This window comes from Hemitrygon akajei, unplaced genomic scaffold, assembly GCF_048418815.1.
Source record: "Hemitrygon akajei unplaced genomic scaffold, sHemAka1.3 Scf000043, whole genome shotgun sequence".
NCBI lineage: Eukaryota > Metazoa > Chordata > Chondrichthyes > Myliobatiformes > Dasyatidae > Hemitrygon > Hemitrygon akajei.
Window position 1 is genome coordinate 8029443 of NW_027331929.1, and position 20483 is coordinate 8049925.

At 50.0% G+C, this 20483-nt stretch overlaps 1 protein-coding gene across 1 annotated transcript in view; it reads right to left on the reverse strand.

Annotated features, from left to right (window-relative positions):
• Positions 1–923: 923 nt before the first annotated feature.
• LOC140720487 (uncharacterized) overlaps positions 924–20483 on the reverse strand; it is a 36219-nt gene continuing 16659 nt past the window's right edge. The window contains exons 8-15 of the mRNA XM_073035337.1: positions 19078–19182; positions 17839–17981; positions 10922–10986; positions 10328–10528; positions 9721–9817; positions 6513–6526; positions 4129–4183; positions 924–965 (exon numbers count right to left, since the gene is read on the reverse strand). Coding sequence (XP_072891438.1) covers positions 924–965; positions 4129–4183; positions 6513–6526; positions 9721–9817; positions 10328–10528; positions 10922–10986; positions 17839–17981; positions 19078–19182 — 722 coding nt within the window. The remainder of the gene's footprint in view (positions 966–4128; positions 4184–6512; positions 6527–9720; positions 9818–10327; positions 10529–10921; positions 10987–17838; positions 17982–19077; positions 19183–20483) is intronic.

Consider the following 20483-nt stretch of genomic DNA (forward strand, 5'->3'; position numbering starts at 1 on the left):
AGCAGAGAGGTGTAGAGAGGGAAAGGGAGGCCATCATTATTTGTTAACAATTATCTGTGCTGCATCCTGGTTCCCTGAAGCCGTGCCTCTCAGAAACATCCAGGCCAAGACTGAGGTAAAGGCACTCAGCAAGTACTTTTTCGCACTGGTAGGTTTACCTAAAGAAATTCTATCTGACCAGGGTAGTAGTTTTACTTGAGGAACATTCCAGCAAATAGAAACTGGGGGCTGAACACATTGTGTCATCTGCCTACCACCCGGAGTCTCAAGGGGCTTTGGAGCGGTTTCATTCCACTTCAAAGACCATGATTAAAGCCTACTGTCATGAGAATGACAGGGACTGGGATGAAGAGATACACTTAACACTTTTTGCCGTGAGAGACACCATGCAAGAGTTAATGGGGTTTATTCCATTTGAGCTCATTTTCGGTCATAGGACCAAAGGACCTTTGAACTTGCTCAGAGAGCAATGGTCTAATCCAAATGTGTCTGTCAGTGTGTTGGATTACGTTTTGAAATTCCGGGAAAGTCGTAACAAGGCTTGTAACCTTGCCTAGAAGAATCTGCAAAACTCCCAAATTAAAACGAAACGTTGGTTTGATTAGAGAGCGAGAGAGCAGGTGTTCGAGGTTGGAAATAAAGTGCTGGTTCTGTTCCCCTAGTGACCAAACCCCTCCATGCACAATTTCATGGACCATACCGCATAATTAAGAACATTGATTGGCTGAATTACGTTATTGAAACTCCCGACAGAAGGAAGGCGACACAATTAGTACACGTAAACATGTTGGAGTCTCATTATGACTCTGAGACGGTACCAATAAGCACTGTTACTGAAACAAATGGGGCTGTGGAATTCGACAATGAGGTGCAAGATCATTCTGATAAACTGAATACTGTACCAACAAGACTTGAGAATTCCACTAATTTGAAAGAGCTTGCTGATAAAGCCTGTCATCTAGAGCCTGCACAGAGGGAGCAATTGCAAGAACTAATTAGCAAGCATAAAGATTTATTTCCTGACATTCCGAGACGGAGCACCGTTGCAGTGCATGACGTCATTATAAACTCAGCCCAGCCCATTGAACAGCATCCTCACAGAATGAAGTTCGGGAAAAGCCAAGGGGTTGAAAAGGAAAATGGCTACATGCTAGCAACCGGTATCGTCAGGCAAACTAATTCAGACTGGGCGTCGCCCTTCGTTCTTGTGCCTAAACCGGACGGTCGCAGGAGATTTTGTACTGACTACAGGGAAATCAATGCAATAACCAAGACAGTTGCTTGTCCTATTCCGAGCTGGATGACTGTTTTGGTAAAGTGGGAAAGGCTAAGTACCTCACAGAAATTGACTTGATAAAAGGATATTGGCGTGTTCCTTTGACCAAAAGGCCAAAAAAATCACAGCGTTAGCACGACTTCAGGGCTGTATGAATATAATGTTTTACCCTTCGAGATGAGAAATGCTCCAGGGACATTTCAAAGAATGATCAATTCTGTGATCAGAGGTTCAGAAAACACAGGGGCTTATATCGATGATTCAGTGCTCTGGAGTGACACGTCGGAAGAGCATGTAACAGCTATAGAAAAGCTATTTGAAAGGCTGTCTGAGGCCAGTCTTACTGTGATCCTCGCTAAAAGAGAGTTTGGCAATGCCGCAGTTACATATCTGGGCTATGTATTAGGGCAGGGCCAACTGCTCCTGTACAAGGTTCAAGCTATTGCTGAGGTTCCTGTTCCGACTGGCAAGAAAGGGTTATGAAGATTTTTTTAGGAATGGTGGAGTATTATCGAAAGTTTTGTGAGAAATTAGTAGATATCGCTCTCCCCCTGTCAAAACTCCTAGGGAAGAATGAAAGATTTGAATGGAATGACCTTTGCCAAGAGGCATTAGAACGTCTGAAAACCATGCTCATTATCGTCCTGTGCTCAAAGCACCTGATTTATTCAAATCATTTCCATAGCAACAGACGCTGGCGATGACGCTGCTGGGGCAGTACAGTTACAGAAGTGTGTGGATGAGATTGAACACCCAGTAGCTTATTTCTCAAAGAAGTTTTGTGTGCACCAGGAAAATTATTCCACTGTTGAAAAGGAGTGGCTATCACTTATTCTGGATTTACAGGATTTTGAGGTCTAAGTTTCTCCTGCCCAGAGACCACGTGGTTTGTACGGATCACAATCCGTTGGTGATTCTTACTAAAATGAAGGATAACAATTGCAGGTTATCAAACTGGAGTCTGATATTGCAAGAATATGACTTAAAATCAAACATGTGAAAGGTACTGACAACATAATAGCTGATTGTTTATACAAATGTTAAGTTAGAAATTATACTCGTTTTTGCTCTGTTATTTGATGATTATACATGTATTGTTTCAAACTTTGCAATCTACAGTTCAGACAGGGAAAAAAGAGGGACAGTGAACAGAGGACTGAGAGGGGCAGAGAGACGAAATAAGAGGAAACAGAGAGCAGGAGAGGAGGGGGGAAAGTGCTTCAGAGAGGGAAGAGGATTGCGTGAGGGGTGAAGGATGAGGAGAAGGAATGTAGACAATGGATGAAGAGGGGAAGAGAACTAGGAAGAGAAAGGGAAAATGGATGGAACGAAGGGAATAGATATCGAGGACTGGAGTGAAGAAAGGAGGAATGACGAAGGGATTTGTATCACAAATAGAAAACCTTTATTTTCCTGGACCGATGCTTCTCCTGTTGGATCCTGGTTTGCGCGTCGGACATTTCCACTGCTCCTGCTCATTACCAGCGCTTCAGACCCTCCGTCTCCAAGATATGTGCCTCCAGGACAAACACCCAACCCACGCTGAGGTGCGTTGAACACACACCCCTTCCGTCCGAGAAAGTTAAGAAACTTGTTACCTCCACAGGGTTTCGTCGCCTTCTTCGTTTACTGGTGCACTCTCACTTCCCTTCCTAACACCATGCTCGCCCTCCCTCTCTCTCCCTTTCTCCCCCTATACAGGGAGAGAGGCAAAAGAGGTGAGTGCATTGCACTGCTTATCAGAGATAGTGTCACTGATGCAGAAAAGGAGAAAGTCATGAGGGACTGTGTACTGAGACTCTGCGGGTGGACATTAGGAACAGGAAGGGTTCAATAACTCCACAGGGCGTTTTAATGGCCCACCCAATAGTAACAGGGATATCGAGGAGCAGATAGGGAGACAGGTTCTGGAAAGGTAGACTAATAACAGGTTGTCGCGCTGAGAGATATCTATTTCCCAAATATTGATTGGCATCTTCCCAGAGCAAATGTGACATCATTTGACATAGCATTAGAGACGGATAGGAACAGGCAAGTTGGGAAAGCGTTTAATTGGACTAAGGGGAAATTGGAGGTTTTTAGGCAGGAACAAGGAAGCATAAATTGGGAACAGATGTACGGCAGAAATGTGGCAAAATGTTCAGGGGGCTTTTGTGTGGAGTTCAGCATAGGTAATTTCCAATTAGACAGGGAAATGATAGAACGGTACAGGAGCTAGTGTATACAAAGTCTGTTTAAAATCTAGTCGAGAAGTCGAGAGGACAAGGAAAGCTAACGGAAGTTTCCGAAAAAACAGGTAATGATAGAGATCTAGAAAGTTATAAAGTTAGCAGGAAGGAGCTAAAAAATGAAATTAGGAGAGCAAGAACGGGACATGAGAAGGCCTTAGCGAGCAGGATATAGGGACATTCCAAGGCATTCTACGAGTTTGTGAAGAGCAAGAGGATACGAAATGAGAGAATTGGACAGTAGAAACGTTTGTATGGAACACGAGGAGATCGCAGCGGTATTAAATGAGTACATTTTTTCAGTAGTCACTACGAAGAGGATATTGGCGATTGTTGGGGTGATTTACTGCGGATTAAAAAGATTGAGCAGATAGACATTAAGACAGACGATGTGCTGGAACTTTTGGAGATCATCAAGTTGGATAAGTCTCCGGGACCGGATGAGATGTAGCACAGCCAGCTGTGGGAGGGGAGGTAGGAGATTGCTGAGCCTTTGACAATGATCTTTGCATCATCAATGTGGACGGGAGAGGTTCCGGAGGATTGTAGGGTTGCAGGTGTTATTTTCTCATTCAGGAAAGGGAGTAGGGAGAACCCAGGAAATTATAGGACAGTGAGACTTACTTCAGTGGTTGGTAAGTTGACGGAGAAGATCACGCGAGGCAGGACTTGTGAACATCTGGAAAGGCGTAATATGATTAGGAATAGTTAGCATGGCTTTCTCAAAGGCAGGTCGTGTCTTACGACTCTGATTGAATTAATTAGCACCTGACTAAACCTATTGATAAAGGCAGAACAGTAGATACAGAGTATATGGATTTCAGCAAGGCATTTGACAAGGTGCGCCATGCAAGGCTTATAGAGAATATAAGGAGGTATATGATCGAAGGGGGCATTGTTTTGTAGATCCAGAATGGGCTTGCTCACAGAAGGTAAGGAGTGGCTGCAGACGGGTCATGTTCTGCATGGAGTTTGGTGCCAGTGGTGTGCCTCATGGATCTGTTGTGCGACCCATAGAATGCAAAAATGGGAAGAGAATTGGCAGATGGAGCTCTACGCAGAGAAGTGTGAGGTGGCTTATTTTTGCAGGTCAAATATGATGGCAGAATATAGTATTAATGATAAGTCACTTGGCAGTTTGGAGGATCAGAGGGATCTTGGTGTCCGAGTCCATAGGACGCTCAAAGCTGCTGAGCGGTTTGACTCTGCTGTTCAGAAGGCGTACCTTCAGTTGTCCTTCATCAACTTCGGGATTGTGTTTCAGAAACGATTGGCAAACGTCCAACTATATAAAACCCTGGTCAGGTGTTGGAGATCACGTGACATTTGCCCCAGGATACCCAGCAGTCTCTCATATTCTCTCTCCTTCCACTTGCTCTATCACATTACCCCCATTATCCGACTTCCCCCTCCTTCGTCCCACCGCGCTCCATCCCCATGCACCCTCCCTCACTTTCCACTCTCTCCAACCACACCTTTCCTCTTTCCTCTTCCCCATTCCTTTTTCCTTCCTCTCCCTATTTAGTGAGGTAGCATCCATTGTTTCATTGTGCAGATTCCCACAAGTTCACCACTCTCTGAGAATAACACTTCGTCCTCATCTCCGTCCTCAATCTCAACCCCGCATCTTGATGCTACGCCCCCTCTTTCTAGTCTGACCTACAGTGAAAACAATTTATCTGCCTATATTTTATCTATCCCTTTCATAATTTTATATGCTTCTATAAGATCTGCTTTCAACTTTCTGAATTCCAGCGAGTGCCGTCCCAGTCGACAAAATCTCTCCTTGCTCTGCACTGGGCCTTGGACCATCTGGACAATAACAATACCTACGTCAGGCTGCGGTTTACTGACCGCAGCTCAGTGTGAAAATAATCATTTCCCAAGTTCTAATCAACAGGCTGCAAATTCTGGACCTCGGTATCTCCCTCTACAAGAGAATGTTTGACTTTCTCAGACAGACAGACATACGTTATTGGTCCCGAGGGTAAAAGGGTTTCGTTACAGCCGCACCAAACAAGAATAGTGTAGAAATATATCAATATAAAACCATAAATAATTAAATAATAATGTTAATCATGCCGAGTGGAAATAAGTCCAGGAGCGGCCTATTGGCTCAGGGTGTCTGACACTCCGAGGGAGGAGTTGTAAAGTTTGATGGCCACAGGCAGGAATGACTTCCTATGATGCTCAGTGTAACATCTCGGTGGAATGAGTTTCTGGCAGTATATACTCATGGGCCTAACTAGTACATTACGTAGTGGATGGGAGACATTGTCCAAGATGGCATCAAACTTGGACAGCGTCCTCTTTTCAGACACCACCGTCAGAGAGTCCAGTTCCATCCCCACTACGTCATCGGCCTTATGAATGAGTTTGTTGATTCTGATGGTGTCTGCTACCCTCAGCCTGCTGCCCCAGCACACAACAGCAAACATGATAGCACTGGCTACCACAGCCTCGTAGAACATCTTCAGCATCGTCCGGCAGATGTTATAGGAGCTCAGTCTCCTCAGAAAATGGAGACGGCTGTGACCCTTCTCATCGGGAAACCACAGACAATGTAGATCTGTCATAACTGTTCCCATCTACAGGTAGTGTTGAAGGCAGATTAGTGAAATAGGCAAAAAAGTACAATGGAGTACAGTGTGGAAAAGTGTGTGGTCATACTCTTTGGATGAAGAAATAAAAGTATAAACGATTTTCCTAAGTGGGGAGAAGAATCAAATATCTGCTGTGCAAAGGAATTTGGGAATCCTGTTGCACGATTCCCTGATGGTTGACTTACAGATGGGATCGGTGGTGAGGAAGGCAAATCGAATGTTAGCATTCATTTCCAGAGGGCGGGAATATACAGCAAATGCAAGGATATAATTTTAAGGCTTTAAAAGACACAGGTGAGGACTGATTTGGGGGAATGGGAGTAGACTTGCTTTCCTTAGAAAAGAATTATAGGAAAGATGTCAGCAAAATAGAGAGAGTAGAGAGGAGATGTACTGGAATGTTACCTGGGTTTCAGCACCTAAAATACAGGGAAAGGTTTATCAAGTTGGGCCTTTATTCGTTGGAGCGTAGAAGTTTGAAGAGGGACTTGATAAAGGTATTTAAAATTATGGCGGGGGATAGATAGAGTTGACGTGGATAGGCTTTTCCATTGAGAGGAGGCGAGATTCAAACAAGAGGACAGGAGTTGAGACTTAGGGGGCAAAAGTTTAAGGGTAACACGAGGGGGAATTTCTTTACTCAGAGAGTAGTAGCTGTGTGGAATAAACTTCCAGTAGAAGTGGTGGAGGCAGGTTCGATATAGATAGATAGATAGATAGATAGATAGATAGATAGATAGATAGATAGATAGATAGATAGATAGATAGATAGATACTTTATTCATCCCCATGGGGAAATTCAACTTTTTTCCAATGTCCCATACACTTGTTGTAGCAAAACTAATTACATACAATACTTAACTCAGTAAAAAATATGATATGCATCTAAATCACTATCTCAAAAAGCATTAATAATAGCTTTTAAAAAGTTCTTAAGTCCTGGCGGTAGAATTGTAAAGCCTAATGGCATTGGGGAGTATTGACCTCTTCATCCTGTCTGAGGAGCATTGCATCGATAGTAACCTGTCGCTGAAACTGCTTCTCTGTCTCTGGATGGTGCTATGTAGAGGATGTTCAGAGTTATCCATAATTGACCGTATCCTACTCAGCGCCCTTCGCTCAGCTACCGATGTTAAACTCTCCAGTACTTTGCCCACGACAGAGCCCGCCTTCCTTACCAGCTTATTAAGACGTGAGGCGTCCCTCTTCTTAATGCTTCCTCCCCAACACGCCACCACAAAGAAGAGGGCGCTCTCCACAACTGACCTATAGAACATCTTCAGCATCTCACTACAGACATTGAATGACGCCAACCTTCTTAGGAAGTACAGTCGACTCTGTGCCTTCCTGCACAAGGCATCTGTGTTGGCAGTCCAGTCTAGCTTCTCGTCTAACTGTACTCCCAGATACTTGTAGGTCTTAACCTGCTCCACACATTCTCCATTAATGATCACTGGCTCCATATGAGGTCTAGATCTCCTAAAGTCCACCACCATCTCCTTGGTCTTGGTGATATTGAGACGCAGGTAGTTTGAGTTGCACCATATCACAAAGTCCTGTATCAGTTTCCTATACTCCTCCTCCTGTCCATTCCTGACACACCCCACTATGGCCGTGTCATTAGCGAACTTCTGCACATGGCAGGACTCCGAGTTATATTGGAAGTCTGATGTGTACAGGGTGAACAGGACCGGAGAGAGTACGGTTCCCTGCGGCGCTCCTGTGATGCTGACCACCGTGTCAGACCTACAGTCTCCCAACCGCACATACTGAGGTCTATCTGTCAAGTAGTCCACTATCCAATCCACCATGTGAGAGTCTACTCCCATCTCCGTTAGTTTGTGCCTTAAGATCTTGGGCTGGATGGTGTTAAAGGCACTAGAGAAGTCAAGGAATGTAATCCTCACAGCACAACTGACCCCCTCGATGTGAGAGAGTGATTTGTGCAGCAAATACGTGATAGCATCCTCCACTCCCACCTTCTCGTTATCCGCAAACATTTGTCATTTAAAGTAAAACTGGATCGGCATATGGACAGGAAAGGAATGGAGGGTTATGGGCTGAGTGCGGGCCAGTGGGACTAGGTGAGAGTAAGCGTTCGGCACAGACTAGAAGGGCCGAGATGGCCTGTTTCTGGGCTGTAAGTGTTGTAAAAAGGTGTAGTAACAAACCCCAATAAGTGCTACTGCACCTTTCCCATTCCTCAAATACACTATAATTGCCTCGCTAGAGGAGCCCGAGATTTTGTAGTGCGTTCCACTTGGGTGAAGGAAAATGATTCTGGGATTGAAACGCTTATCAGAGGAGGAGCATTTGATCTGGGTCTGCCCTGAGTGGAATTCAGAAGAATGAGGGGTGACGTCATTGAAATCTATTGGATGTTGCAGATCTCGATAGAGTAGCTCTGGAGAGAAGGCTTCCTAAGGTGGGGTCGGGGGGATACTGAAACCAGCGAACATGGCCTCAGGATAGAGCGATGTCAATTTACAACAGAGATTGAGAGGAAATTATTTTGCCAGAGACGGGTAAATCTGCGGAATCCGTTGCTACACACGGCCGTGGACGAGACGTTCCTGGGCATATTTCAGACAGACAGTGATAGATTCCTGACTAGACAGAGCATGAGGGGATACGGAGAGAAGGCTGGACATTGGGAATACGGGTGCATTTTGTATGATCAAATGGTGGACTGACCCGATGGAGCAAATGGCTTAATTCTACTACTCTGTGGTATGATGGTATTTGAAGTTCCTGGGATACGGGGTATCAGCATCTCAGAGGGTCTACACTAGGCACAACACATTCATGTAACATGAAAAACGTGTCATGTTCCTGACAGAACAGCCTCAGGAATCCAGCTAACAGCACTCCCATTCCTCGGAGAGTAGTTCGCTGTCACTTTCCCTTTAAGACTCAGACTGGCAATTATTGTCTGACAATGTTCCTCATGGACTGTATGTCGGTGAAGGCCTCGCGCCGAGCACTCAGTGCTCAACCGTACGGGATCCATTTCTTGTACTGCTGTTTGTGACTTTATCTGTGGATTTCATCACTGTGGTCTTGTTTATTTCGAGTCTGATCCGGAGTGTATTCTGGTCTCAGCCCGGCCCTTGCCTTCTCCACCATCCATATCTCTCCCGGTACAGAGGGGATTGCAAGGTTAGGGGTTTGAGGGGATGTGGTCTGTTATTGAGGACTCGCGAATTTCTCCGGATGTACTGTGGAGAGCGTTCTGACTTGTCGCATCGCCGCCTGGTGTGGAGGCTGCAACGCAGAGGGTCGCCAGAGGCTGCAGAGGGTTCTCGACTCAGCCAACCCCATCACGGGCACAAGCCTCCCCTCCATCGAGGACATGTTCAAGCAGGAATGCCTCGGGAAGACCTCATCCATCAGCGAGGACCCCCTCCAGCCGGGAAATGCCCTGTGCTCATCGGTACAATCGGGGAGAAGGTACAGGCGCCTTTAAACTCAACAATTTACAAACAGTTGCTTCCCCTCCGTCATCAGATTGCGAACGCTCCCTGAACACTTAAACACTCCCTCGGTATTCAACTTTGTTGCAGTATTTATTAATTCTCACAATTTACGTTAATTTTACATCTTTGCATCGTACCGAGGTCACATTGAAGTTGTACAAGGCGTCGGTGAGGCCGCGTTTGGAGGGTGGTGTTAGGTTCTCGTCGCCCTCCTGCAGGAAAGATGCCACTGAGCTGGAAAGAGTGCGGGGGGAGATTAACGAGGATGTTGCCGGGACCCGAGGGTCTGGGTTCTGGTGAGAAGGCAAGAATGATGTGTCTGTGTACCTTGAAGCGTGGATATGAAGCCAGGAGGGGCACAGATAGGGTGAATGCGCACAGTCCTTTTCCCCTGGGTTGGGGAATTGAGAGGCAGAGTGCACAGAATTGAGGTTAGAGTGTGTGGAGAGAACGGAGAGAGGAAAGGCAGAGAAAGGGGTCCGAGGGGAAGAGGAGGGGTGGAATGGGAATGAGTTAGAGAGAAGGGGAAAAAGAGAAACGGTGTAGAATGGGGGAGTAAAAGGGGGAGCGGGGAGAGCGGGGCAGAGAGGTATGGATCAGAGAGGGAGAGTGTTGGGGAGAATGGGGCTACGAGTAGAGGAGGAGACTGGGGTAAGAAGGAGGGGAAGAGAAATTGGAAAGAGGTGAAAGGATGGGGGTTTGAGAGTGGGGTAGATTGAATGGGGAGTAGTGGGGTGAATTCACTTGACTGAAGCCGGTCCGACAGGCTGTTGACAGAGATCTTGGATCTCTTCCGGAATATCCGGGTACAAATGTGTAGCCTTCTCGCAAATGAATCTGTGTTTCATGTTGCAACTGTAAGTGTAACTCCAACCGGACGAGTAACACTTACTGCAGGTGGGCGGTCTGTTGAACATCTTGTACAGAAGATTAGAGACCACATTCCTATCAAAGAGGTTAGACAATTTCAACAGAGACAAAACAGATCCAGCAGACAACCGGAGTCGTCGCCAAACCAATCCCTCTAATCTGCGCTCTCTCCACAGCCCCTTGCCAGCCTCGAAACTAATCCCATGATACCGCGCTCTTCCCACAGTCCCGGGTCCACGGCCGTACGAATCCCACTACACCACACTCCCCTACAATCGCGACTCAGTTCCCAAATTTACCCACTGCACCACCCCTCCCGAAAACCCTGCGTCAGTCAACGAACGAATCCCAATGTCCCACTCCCCACACAGCCCGCTGTCAGTCTCCAAATTTATCCCACTGACCCACTCTCTCCCCACGACCGCGTGTCACTCCCACACCACCGACCTGTAACTGTACAAACCTCACCCGTTTCTACATTTTCCAATCCAGTAAGTTCCGATTCGATGGCCGATAGAGATGGAAACAAAATCCTGTGAAATGAAATCCCTTCGATTAATGTGCATTAACGCCCTGGGAAATGTTTCACTGCTAATGTAATGGTTTCTCTGTAGCGGCAGTGTGTTTGTGTTATGACGAGAGATAACGGGGGCTTTGGAATGTGTGGCGTCCCATGATGGGAGGGGTTTTCTTTCCTGTGAGCCCGAGAGCGAGGGATTCGCGGGCTTTTGTTCGGCAGAAGATGGAGAGAGAAGATGCCAGAACGGGGTAATCGTAGTCTGCATGCCTGAGTGGACTTGGAATGGGGTCGGGAGTCGACCACGCCCGGGGGAAATCGATGGAGAACGGACGGACGGGAAAACAGTGAGCTCCAAGGAGCGCATTGGACTGTTTCATAAAAATGGGCCCTTTTTCTCTTTGTTTTCTGTACTAACCCTGTAGTCAAATGAAGAATCATAAAGCCCAATCGTTTAATTGCAAATGCTGTACCTCTCGATATTTCGTGGGATTGATTTGTAACCGGCCAACACATCACGCAACATCCACACAATCGTGCTTTTTCATTTTGACCTGGCCGGAGGCAGTATCGCCCGCCGACCCGCCGATCCCCAGACAAACGCATGCTTGTCGAACCTGAGGAATACTTTTAGCCTCCCTCCATGTATAACCACAGGAGCATGAGAAGAGATGGCACAGAGATGGATTTACCCAGTGTCTGATCGCAGGAATGTGTGATGGGACGGCGTGGAGTGTGCTTCTCTCCCTGTCTGACCCCGGGAGTGTGTGACAGGACGGAGTGGAGGGACTTCATTCGGTCACACTAAATAAAAACTTATATAGCTGTACCGCGGAGAATATTCGGACAGGGTGCATCACTGTCCGATATGGAGGAGCTACTGCACAGGACCTAAAGAAGCTGCGGAAGGGTGTAAATCTAGTCAGCTCCATCTTGGGGACTAGTCTACAAAGTACCAGGATAGCAGTGTTTCAGAAAGGCAGCGTCCATTATTAAAGACCACCAGCACCCAGGGCATGTCCGTTCCTCTCTGGAACCATCAGGTAGGAGATACAGAAGCATGAAGGAACGCACTAAGTGATTTAGGAACAGCTACTTCTCCTCTGCCATCCGATTCCTGAATGGACGTGAAGCTTTGGACACTAACTCACTTTGCATAAGGTAGTCCATTTCTGTTTTTTTTTTACATTTTAAATAATCAATTCAATATCCGTGAATGATTTACATGTTTATTTTTATTATGTTTTATTTTATTTATTATTATTTTTTCTCTCTCTGCTAGATTATGTATTGCATTGAATGCTGCTGCTGAGTTAACACATTTTACGTAACATGCCGTTGGTAATAAACCTGATTCAGATTCTGCTTCGGTTGGGAGATTCACTGTGTGTCTGACCCCGGGAGAGTGTGATGGGACGGTGCGGAGGGAGATTCACTCTGTGTCTGACCCCGGGAGTGTGTGATGGGACGGTGTGGAGGGAGATTCACTCTGTGTCTGACCCCGGGAGAGTGTGATGGGACGGTGCGGAGGGAGATTCACTTTGTGTCTGACCCCGGGAGTGTGTGATGTGACGGTGTGGAGGGAGATTCACTCTGTGTCTGACCGCGGGAGTGTGTGATGGAACGGTGTGGAGGGAGATTCACTCTGTGTCTGACCCCGGGAGTGTGTGATGGGACGGTGCGGAGGGAGATTCACTCTGTGTCTGACCCCGGGAGTGTGTGATGGGACGGTGCGGAGGGAGATTCACTCTGTGTCTGACCGCGGGAGTGTGTGATGGAACGGTGTGGAGGGAGATTCACTCTGTGTCTGACCCCGGGAGTGTGTGATGGGACAGTGTGGAGGGATATTCACTCTGTGTCTGACCCCGGGAGTGAGTGATGGGACAGTGTGGAGGGATATTCACTCTGTGTCTGACCCCGGGAGTGTGTGATGGGACGGTGTGGAGGGAGATTCACTCTGTGTCTGACCCCGGGAGTGTGTGATGGGACGGTGTGGAGGGAGATTCACTCTGTGTCTGACCCCGGGAGTGTGTGATGGGACAGTGTGGAGGGATATTCACTCTGTGTCTGACCCCGGGAGTGTGTGATGGGACGGTGTGGAGGGAGATTCACTCTGGGTCTGACGCCGGGAGTGTGTGATGGGACGGTGTGGAGGGAGATTCACTCTGTGTCTGACCCCGGGAGTGTGTGATGGGACGGTGCGGAGGGAGATTCACTCTGTGTCTGACCCCGGGAGTGTGTGATGGGACGGTGCGGAGGGAGATTCACTCTGTGTCTGACCGCGGGAGTGTGTGATGGAACGGTGTGGAGGGAGATTCACTCTGTGTCTGACCCCGGGAGTGTGTGATGGGACAGTGTGGAGCGATATTCACTCTGTGTCTGACCCCGGGAGTGTGTGATGGGACAGTGTGGAGGGATATTCACTCTGTGTCTGACCCCGGGAGTGTGTGATGGGACGGTGTGGAGGGAGATTCACTCTGTGTCTGACCCCGGGAGTGTGTGATGGGACGGTGTGGAGGGAGATTCACTCTGTGTCTGACCCCGGGAGTGTGTGATGGGACAGTGTGGAGGGATATTCACTCTGTGTCTGACCCCGGGAGTGTGTGATGGGACGGTGTGGAGGGAGATTCACTCTGGGTCTGACGCCGGGAGTGTGTGATGGGACGGTGTGGAGGGAGATTCACTCTGTGTCTGACCCCGGGAGTGAGTGATGGGACGGTGTGGAGGGAGATTCACACTGTGTCTGACCCCGGGAGTGTGTGACGGGACGGTGTGGAGGGAGATTCACTCTGTGTCTGACCCCGGGAGTGTGTGATGGGACGGTGTGGAGGGAGATTCACTCTGTGTCTGACCCCGGGAGTGTGTGATGGGACAGTGTGGAGGGAGATTCACTCTATGTCTGACCCCGGGAGTGTGTGATGGGACGGTGTGGAGGGAGACTCACTCTGTGTCTGACCCCGGGAGTTTGTGATGGGACGATGTGGAGGGAGATTCACTCTGTGTCTGACCCCGGGAGTGTGTGATGGGACGGTGTGGAGGGAGATTCACTCTGTGTCTGACCCCGGGAGTGTGTGATGGGACGATGTGGAGGGAGATTCACTCTGTGTCTGAACCCGGGAGTGTGTGATGGGACGGTGTGGAGGGAGACTTACTCTGTGTCTGACCCCGGGAGTTTGTGATGGGACGATGTGGAGGGAGATTCACTCTGTGTCTGACCCCGGGAGTGTGTGATGGGACGGTGTGGAGGGAGATTCACTCTGTGTCTGATACCGGGAGTGTGTGATGGGACGATGTGGAGGGAGATTCACTCTGTGTCTGACCCCGGGAGTGTGTGATGGGATGGTGTGGAGGGAGATTCACTCTGTGTCTGACCCCGGGAGTGTGTGATGGGACGATGTGGAGGGAGATTCACTCTGTGTCTGACCCCGGGAGTGTGTGATGGGACGATGTGGAGGGAGATTCACTCTGTGTCTGACCCCGGGAGTGTGTGATGGGACGATGTGGAGGGAGATTCACTCTGTGTCTGACCCCGGGAGTGTGTGATGGGACGATGTGGAGGGAGATTCACTCTGTGTCTGACCCCGGGAGTGTGTGATGGGACGATGTGGAGGGAGATTCACTCTGTGTCTGACCCCGGGAGTGTGTGATGGGACGGTGTGGAGGGAGATTCACTCTGTGTCTGACCCCGGGAGTGTGTGATGGGACGATGTGGAGGGAGATTCACTCTGTGTCTGACCCCGGGAGTGTGTGATGGGACGATGTGGAGGGAGATTCACTCTGTGTCTGACCCCGGGAGTGTGTGATGGGACGATGTGGAGGGAGATTCACTCTGTGTCTGACCCCGGGAGTGTGTGATGGGACGATGTGGAGGGAGATTCACTCTGTGTCTGACCCCGGGAGTGTGTGATGGGACGATGTGGAGGGAGATTCACTCTGTGTCTGACCCCGGGAGTGTGTGATGGGACGATGTGGAGGGAGATTCACTCTGTGTCTGACCCCGGGAGTGTGTGATGGGACGGTGTGGAGGGAGATTCACTCTGTGTCTGACCCCGGGAGTGTGTGATGGGACGGTGCGGAGGGAGATTCACTCTGTGTCTGACCCCGGGAGTGTGTGATGGGACGGTGCGGAGGGAGATTCACTCTGTGTCTGACCGCGGGAGTGTGTGATGGAACGGTGTGGAGGGAGATTCACTCTGTGTCTGACCCCGGGAGTGTGTGATGGGACAGTGTGGAGGGATATTCACTCTGTGTCTGACCCCGGGAGTGTGTGATGGGGCAGTGTGGAGGGATATTCACTCTGTGTCTGACCCCGGGAGTGTGTGATGGGACGGTGTGGAGGGAGATTCACTCTGTGTCTGACCCCGGGAGTGTGTGATGGGACGGTGTGGAGGGAGATTCACTCTGTGTCTGACCCCGGGAGTGTGTGATGGGACAGTGTGGAGGGATATTCACTCTGTGTCTGACCCCGGGAGTGTGTGATGGGACGGTGTGGAGGGAGATTCACTCTGGGTCTGACGCCGGGAGTGTGTGATGGGACGGTGTGGAGGGAGATTCACTCTGTGTCTGACCCCGGGAGTGTGTGACGGGACGGTGTGGAGGGAGATTCACTCTGTGTCTGACCCCGGGAGTGTGTGATGGGACGGTGTGGAGGGAGATTCACTCTGTGTCTGACCCCGGGAGTGTGTGATGGGACAGTGTGGAGGGAGATTCACTCTATGTCTGACCCCGGGAGTGTGTGATGGGACGGTGTGGAGGGAGACTCACTCTGGGTCTGACCCCGGGAGTTTGTGATGGGACGATGTGGAGGGAGATTCACTCTGTGTCTGACCCCGGGAGTGTGTGATGGGACGGTGTGGAGGGAGATTCACTCTGTGTCTGACCCCGGGAGTGTGTGATGGGACGATGTGGAGGGAGATTCACTCTGTGTCTGAACCCGGGAGTGTGTGATGGGGCGGTGTGGAGGGAGACTCACTCTGTGTCTGACCCCGGGAGTTTGTGATGGGACGATGTGGAGGGAGATTCACTCTGTGTCTGACCCCGGGAGTGTGTGATGGGACGGTGTGGAGGGAGATTCACTCTGTGTCTGATACCGGGAGTGTGTGATGGGACGATGTGGAGGGAGATTCACTCTGTGTCTGACCCCGGGAGTGTGTGATGGGATGGTGTGGAGGGAGATTCACTCTGTGTCTGACCCCGGGAGTGTGTGATGGGACGATGTGGAGGGAGATTCACTCTGTGTCTGACCCCGGGAGTGTGTGATGGGACGATGTGGAGGGAGATTCACTCTGTGTCTGACCCCGGGAGTGTGTGATGGGACGATGTGGAGGGAGATTCACTCTGTGTCTGACCCCGGGAGTGTGTGATGGGACGATGTGGAGGGAGATTCACTCTGTGTCTGACCCCGGGAGTGTGTGATGGGACGATGTGGAGGGAGATTCACTCTGTGTCTGACCCCGGGAGTGTGTGATGGGACGGTGTGGAGGGAGATTCACTCTGTGTCTGACCCCGGGAGTGTGTGATGGGACGATGTGGAGGGAGATTCACTCTGTGTCTGACCCCGGGAGTGTGTGATGGGACGATGTGGAGGGAGATTCACTCTGTGTCTGACCCCGGGAGTGTGTGATGGGACGATGTGGAGGGAGGTTCACTCTGTGTCTGACCCCGGGAGTGTGTGATGGGACGATGTGGAGGGAGATTCACTCTGTGTCTGACCCCGGGAGTGTGTGATGGGACGATGTGGAGGGAGATTCACTCTGTGTCTGACCCCGGGAGTGTGTGATGGGACGATGTGGAGGGAGATTCACTCTGTGTCTGACCCCGGGAGTGTGTGATGGGACGGTGTGGAGGGAGATTCACTCTGTGTCTGACCCCGGGAGTGTGTGATGGGACGATGTGGAGGGAGATTCACTCTGTGTCTGACCCCGGGAGTGTGTGATGGGATGGTGTGGAGGGAGATTCACTCTGTGTCTGACCCCGGGAGTGTGTGATGGGACGATGTGGAGGGAGATTCACTCTGTGTCTGACCCCGGGAGTGTGTGATGGGACGGTGTGGAGGGAGCTTCACTCTGTGTCAGACCCCGGGAGTGTGTGATGGGACGATGTGGAGGGAGATTCACTCTGTGTCTGACCCCGGGAGTGTGTGATGGGACGGTGTGGAGGGAGATTCACTCTGTGACTGACCCCGGGTGTGTGTGATGGGACGGTGTGGAGGGAGATTCACTCTGTGTCTGACACCGGGAGTGTGTGATGGGCTGTGTGGAGGGAGATTCACTCTGTGTCTGACCCCGGGAGTGTGTGATGGGACGGTGTGGAGGGAGATTCACTCTGTGTCAGACCCCGGGAGTGTGTGATGGGACGATGTGGAGGGAGATTCACTCTGTGTCTGACCCCGGGAGTGTGTGATGGGACGGTGTGGAGGGAGATTCACTCTGTGACTGACCCCGGGAGTGTGTGATGGGACGGTGTGGAGGGAGATTCACTCTGTGTCTGACACCGGGAGTGTGTGATGGGCTGTGTGGAGGGAGATTCACTCTGTGTCTGACCCCGGGAGTGTGTGATGGGACGGTGTGGAGGGAGATTCACTCTGTGTCAGACCCCGGGAGTGTGTGATGGGACGATGTGGCGGGAGATTCACTCTGTGTCTGACCCCGGGAGTGTGTGATGGGACGGTGTGGAGGGAGATTCACTCTGTGACTGACCCCGGGAGTGTGTGATGGGACGGTGTGGAGGGAGTTTCACTCTGTGTCGGACCCCGGGAGTGTGTGATGGGACGGTGTGGAGGGAGATGCACTCTGTGTCTGACCCCGAGTGTATGTGATGGGACGGTGTGGAATGATTCAGTCTATGTTAGACTCCGGGAATCACAGACCTCTTCCTGGTTGGAATTTATTTCGAGGAGCCTTGCATCAAAGTTTGAACAATGTTCCCTCGCTCCATCATAAGGTTTCTCAAAGGTGGATATGAAATAACACCGATTTTCGTTTTCATTCCAATTCTGAGGACACGTTTGCTCTGCAAATCAGGCGGAAAAAAATCAGTGAATCTCCCTCCATAACTCCCATTGCACCGACTGGGATCAGAAAAAAAGACAATCTCCCTTGACAACGTCCCATCCCGGACTCAGACAGCAGGTGTCGCTCCTTTCACACCGTCCCATCATACAATCATACACTCTTGCAGCCAGACACAAAGTGGACCTTCCTCCGCACCGTGTCATCACACATACAGAGTTTAACACAGTGAGAATCTCCTTCCTTACGTCCCAATCACACAATTCCTGGCGAGTCACAGAGTAAGGCTTTCTCTAAACCGTCCTTTCACACCCTTCTGTTTTCTCACACAAAGCGAAGTTTCGCCCACAACGTTCCATGGCACCTTCACGGGGTCAGACTCCCTCCACAATATCCAATCACATAATCCTGTTTCACATAGAATGTTCGTCCCTCTGCACTGTCCTATCAAACACTCGCGGTGTCGGACACGGAAACTCTCTCTCTACGATCCCATTACACACTCTGACAGTCAGACACAGAGTGAAACTCCCTCCACACCGTCCCATTATACACTCCCAGATTCAAACACAGTGTTAATCCATTTCTGCAACTTACATCACTCACTCCCGGATCCAGACACAGCGTGAAGCCCCCACTGCACCGTCCCGTCACACACTCCCGGATTCTGAGTGATCCTGCCTCTCCACGATGCCATAACAAATTTCAAGGGTCAGACAAGGGGTGAATCTCTCTGGGCGCTGATAGATCACACAATCCCGCTGTCACACTCAGAGTGAAGCTAGATCTATACTGTCCCATCAGACCTTCCCGGAGTGAGACATGGAGTGAAGCTGTAATGTTACGTCTCACAATCCCGTGGTCAGACACAGAGTGAATCCACCTCCACAACGTCCCATCACACTCTCCTGGATTCAGTGATAGAGTGACACCTACTCCACGCAGCCCCATCACACAGTCACTGGGTCAAACACACAGTGAATCACCCTCTATACCATCTCTTCACACAGTCCTGATGTCAATCACAGAGTGACGCTTCCTCTCTCCATGCCTGCCCTGTGATAAGGAGCGGGTGAAAGAGGGGGATGATGCCTCACCTCTTCTGCTGGTCAACAATTCACAGATTCGAGCCTTGGTTTCGTTGACAGATCTGTACTTCGTTTCCAACTCAGTGAACTGGTGACGGAGATCGCTGTGCATTCCTTTAAGAACGGACAGATTAGAGTTGAGCGCAGAAAGCTTGGATTGAAGGGTTGAGTTTAACTCATGGTAGTTTCGGTCGGAGGTGATATTACACTGACGAATCTGTGATACTGAGAGAGATGGTGAAGGTTGCTTACTGTTTACAGTGACACGTGAGGCAGCGTCACGCTACAGAACGGGTCACAGAGTGTTGTGTCAATGTGACGGTGAAGGGTGGAACAGTGAATGATGAGCTGTTTGCTCAGTGAGAGGCGTCGGCGCCACCTGGAGGTGCGTGTCTGTGTCACGCTGAGGGGTATATCAATGTCCCGGTGAAGGGTTTGTTGTTGTTACCGTAGGGGTCGGTATCAGAATCGTCCGGAACCTGTCCGAGTTGCTGTGACGGACGTGTCGGAGTCACTATGATAGGAGTTACTGTGTCCCGGCGAGAGGTGTACCGGGTCACAATGAAGTGTGTCACGATGTCAAGACGAGGAATATTTCAGGGTGAGGTGCCTTGTGGTGTCACCGTGGGTGGAGTATCTGTGTCATTGTGTGCTGTTCTCACGGAGAGGTTTATGTCTGTGTCACGGTGAGAGACATGTCATAGCCACGGTGGGTGTGAGAGGGTCACGCTGAGATGTGTGTCGGTGTTACGGAGAGGACTATGTCGGTGTCATTGTGAATTTAGGCGATTGTATCACTTTAAGAGTTTTGCCTGTGTCAGGGTGAGGTGTGGGTAATTGCGTGAGTGACCGGTGCATCGGTGTTATGTTGAGGGGTGATACTGTCTCGGTAAGGGCTATTCCAATTACTTCTGAGTCTTTGTCGCGATGCGCAGCGGAGCGGATCACGTTGAGGAGCGTGATGATGTCACGGTGTACGGCACCTCAGTGTCACGGTGAAGAACGTGTCGCTGTCACTGTGAGGTGTGTTTCGGTGTTGCCTTGAGGAGTTGATCAGTAATACCGTCAGAGGCATATTTATATTACAGTGAGGGGTGCGTTGCGGTCAGTGTGACTTCCATGTGTGTGTCACGGCGATGGTCGCGGTTAGGAGTGTATCTGTGTCTCGTTGAAGGTCGTGATCGTGTCAGAGTGAGGGGTCTGGTCATGTCACGGCGGGTGGAGTCGCTGTGTAATGTGTGGGTGCTGGTCTCGTTGAGAGGAGTGTGTCTGTGTCACTGTGAGAGGCATGTTATGGCCACGGTGTGTGTCCGATTGTCACGCTGAGGTGTGTGTCGGTGTGATGGAGAGGACTATATCGGTGTCATTGTGAATTTAGGTGTCAGAATCATGGTAAGGGGCTTTCCAGTGTCAGG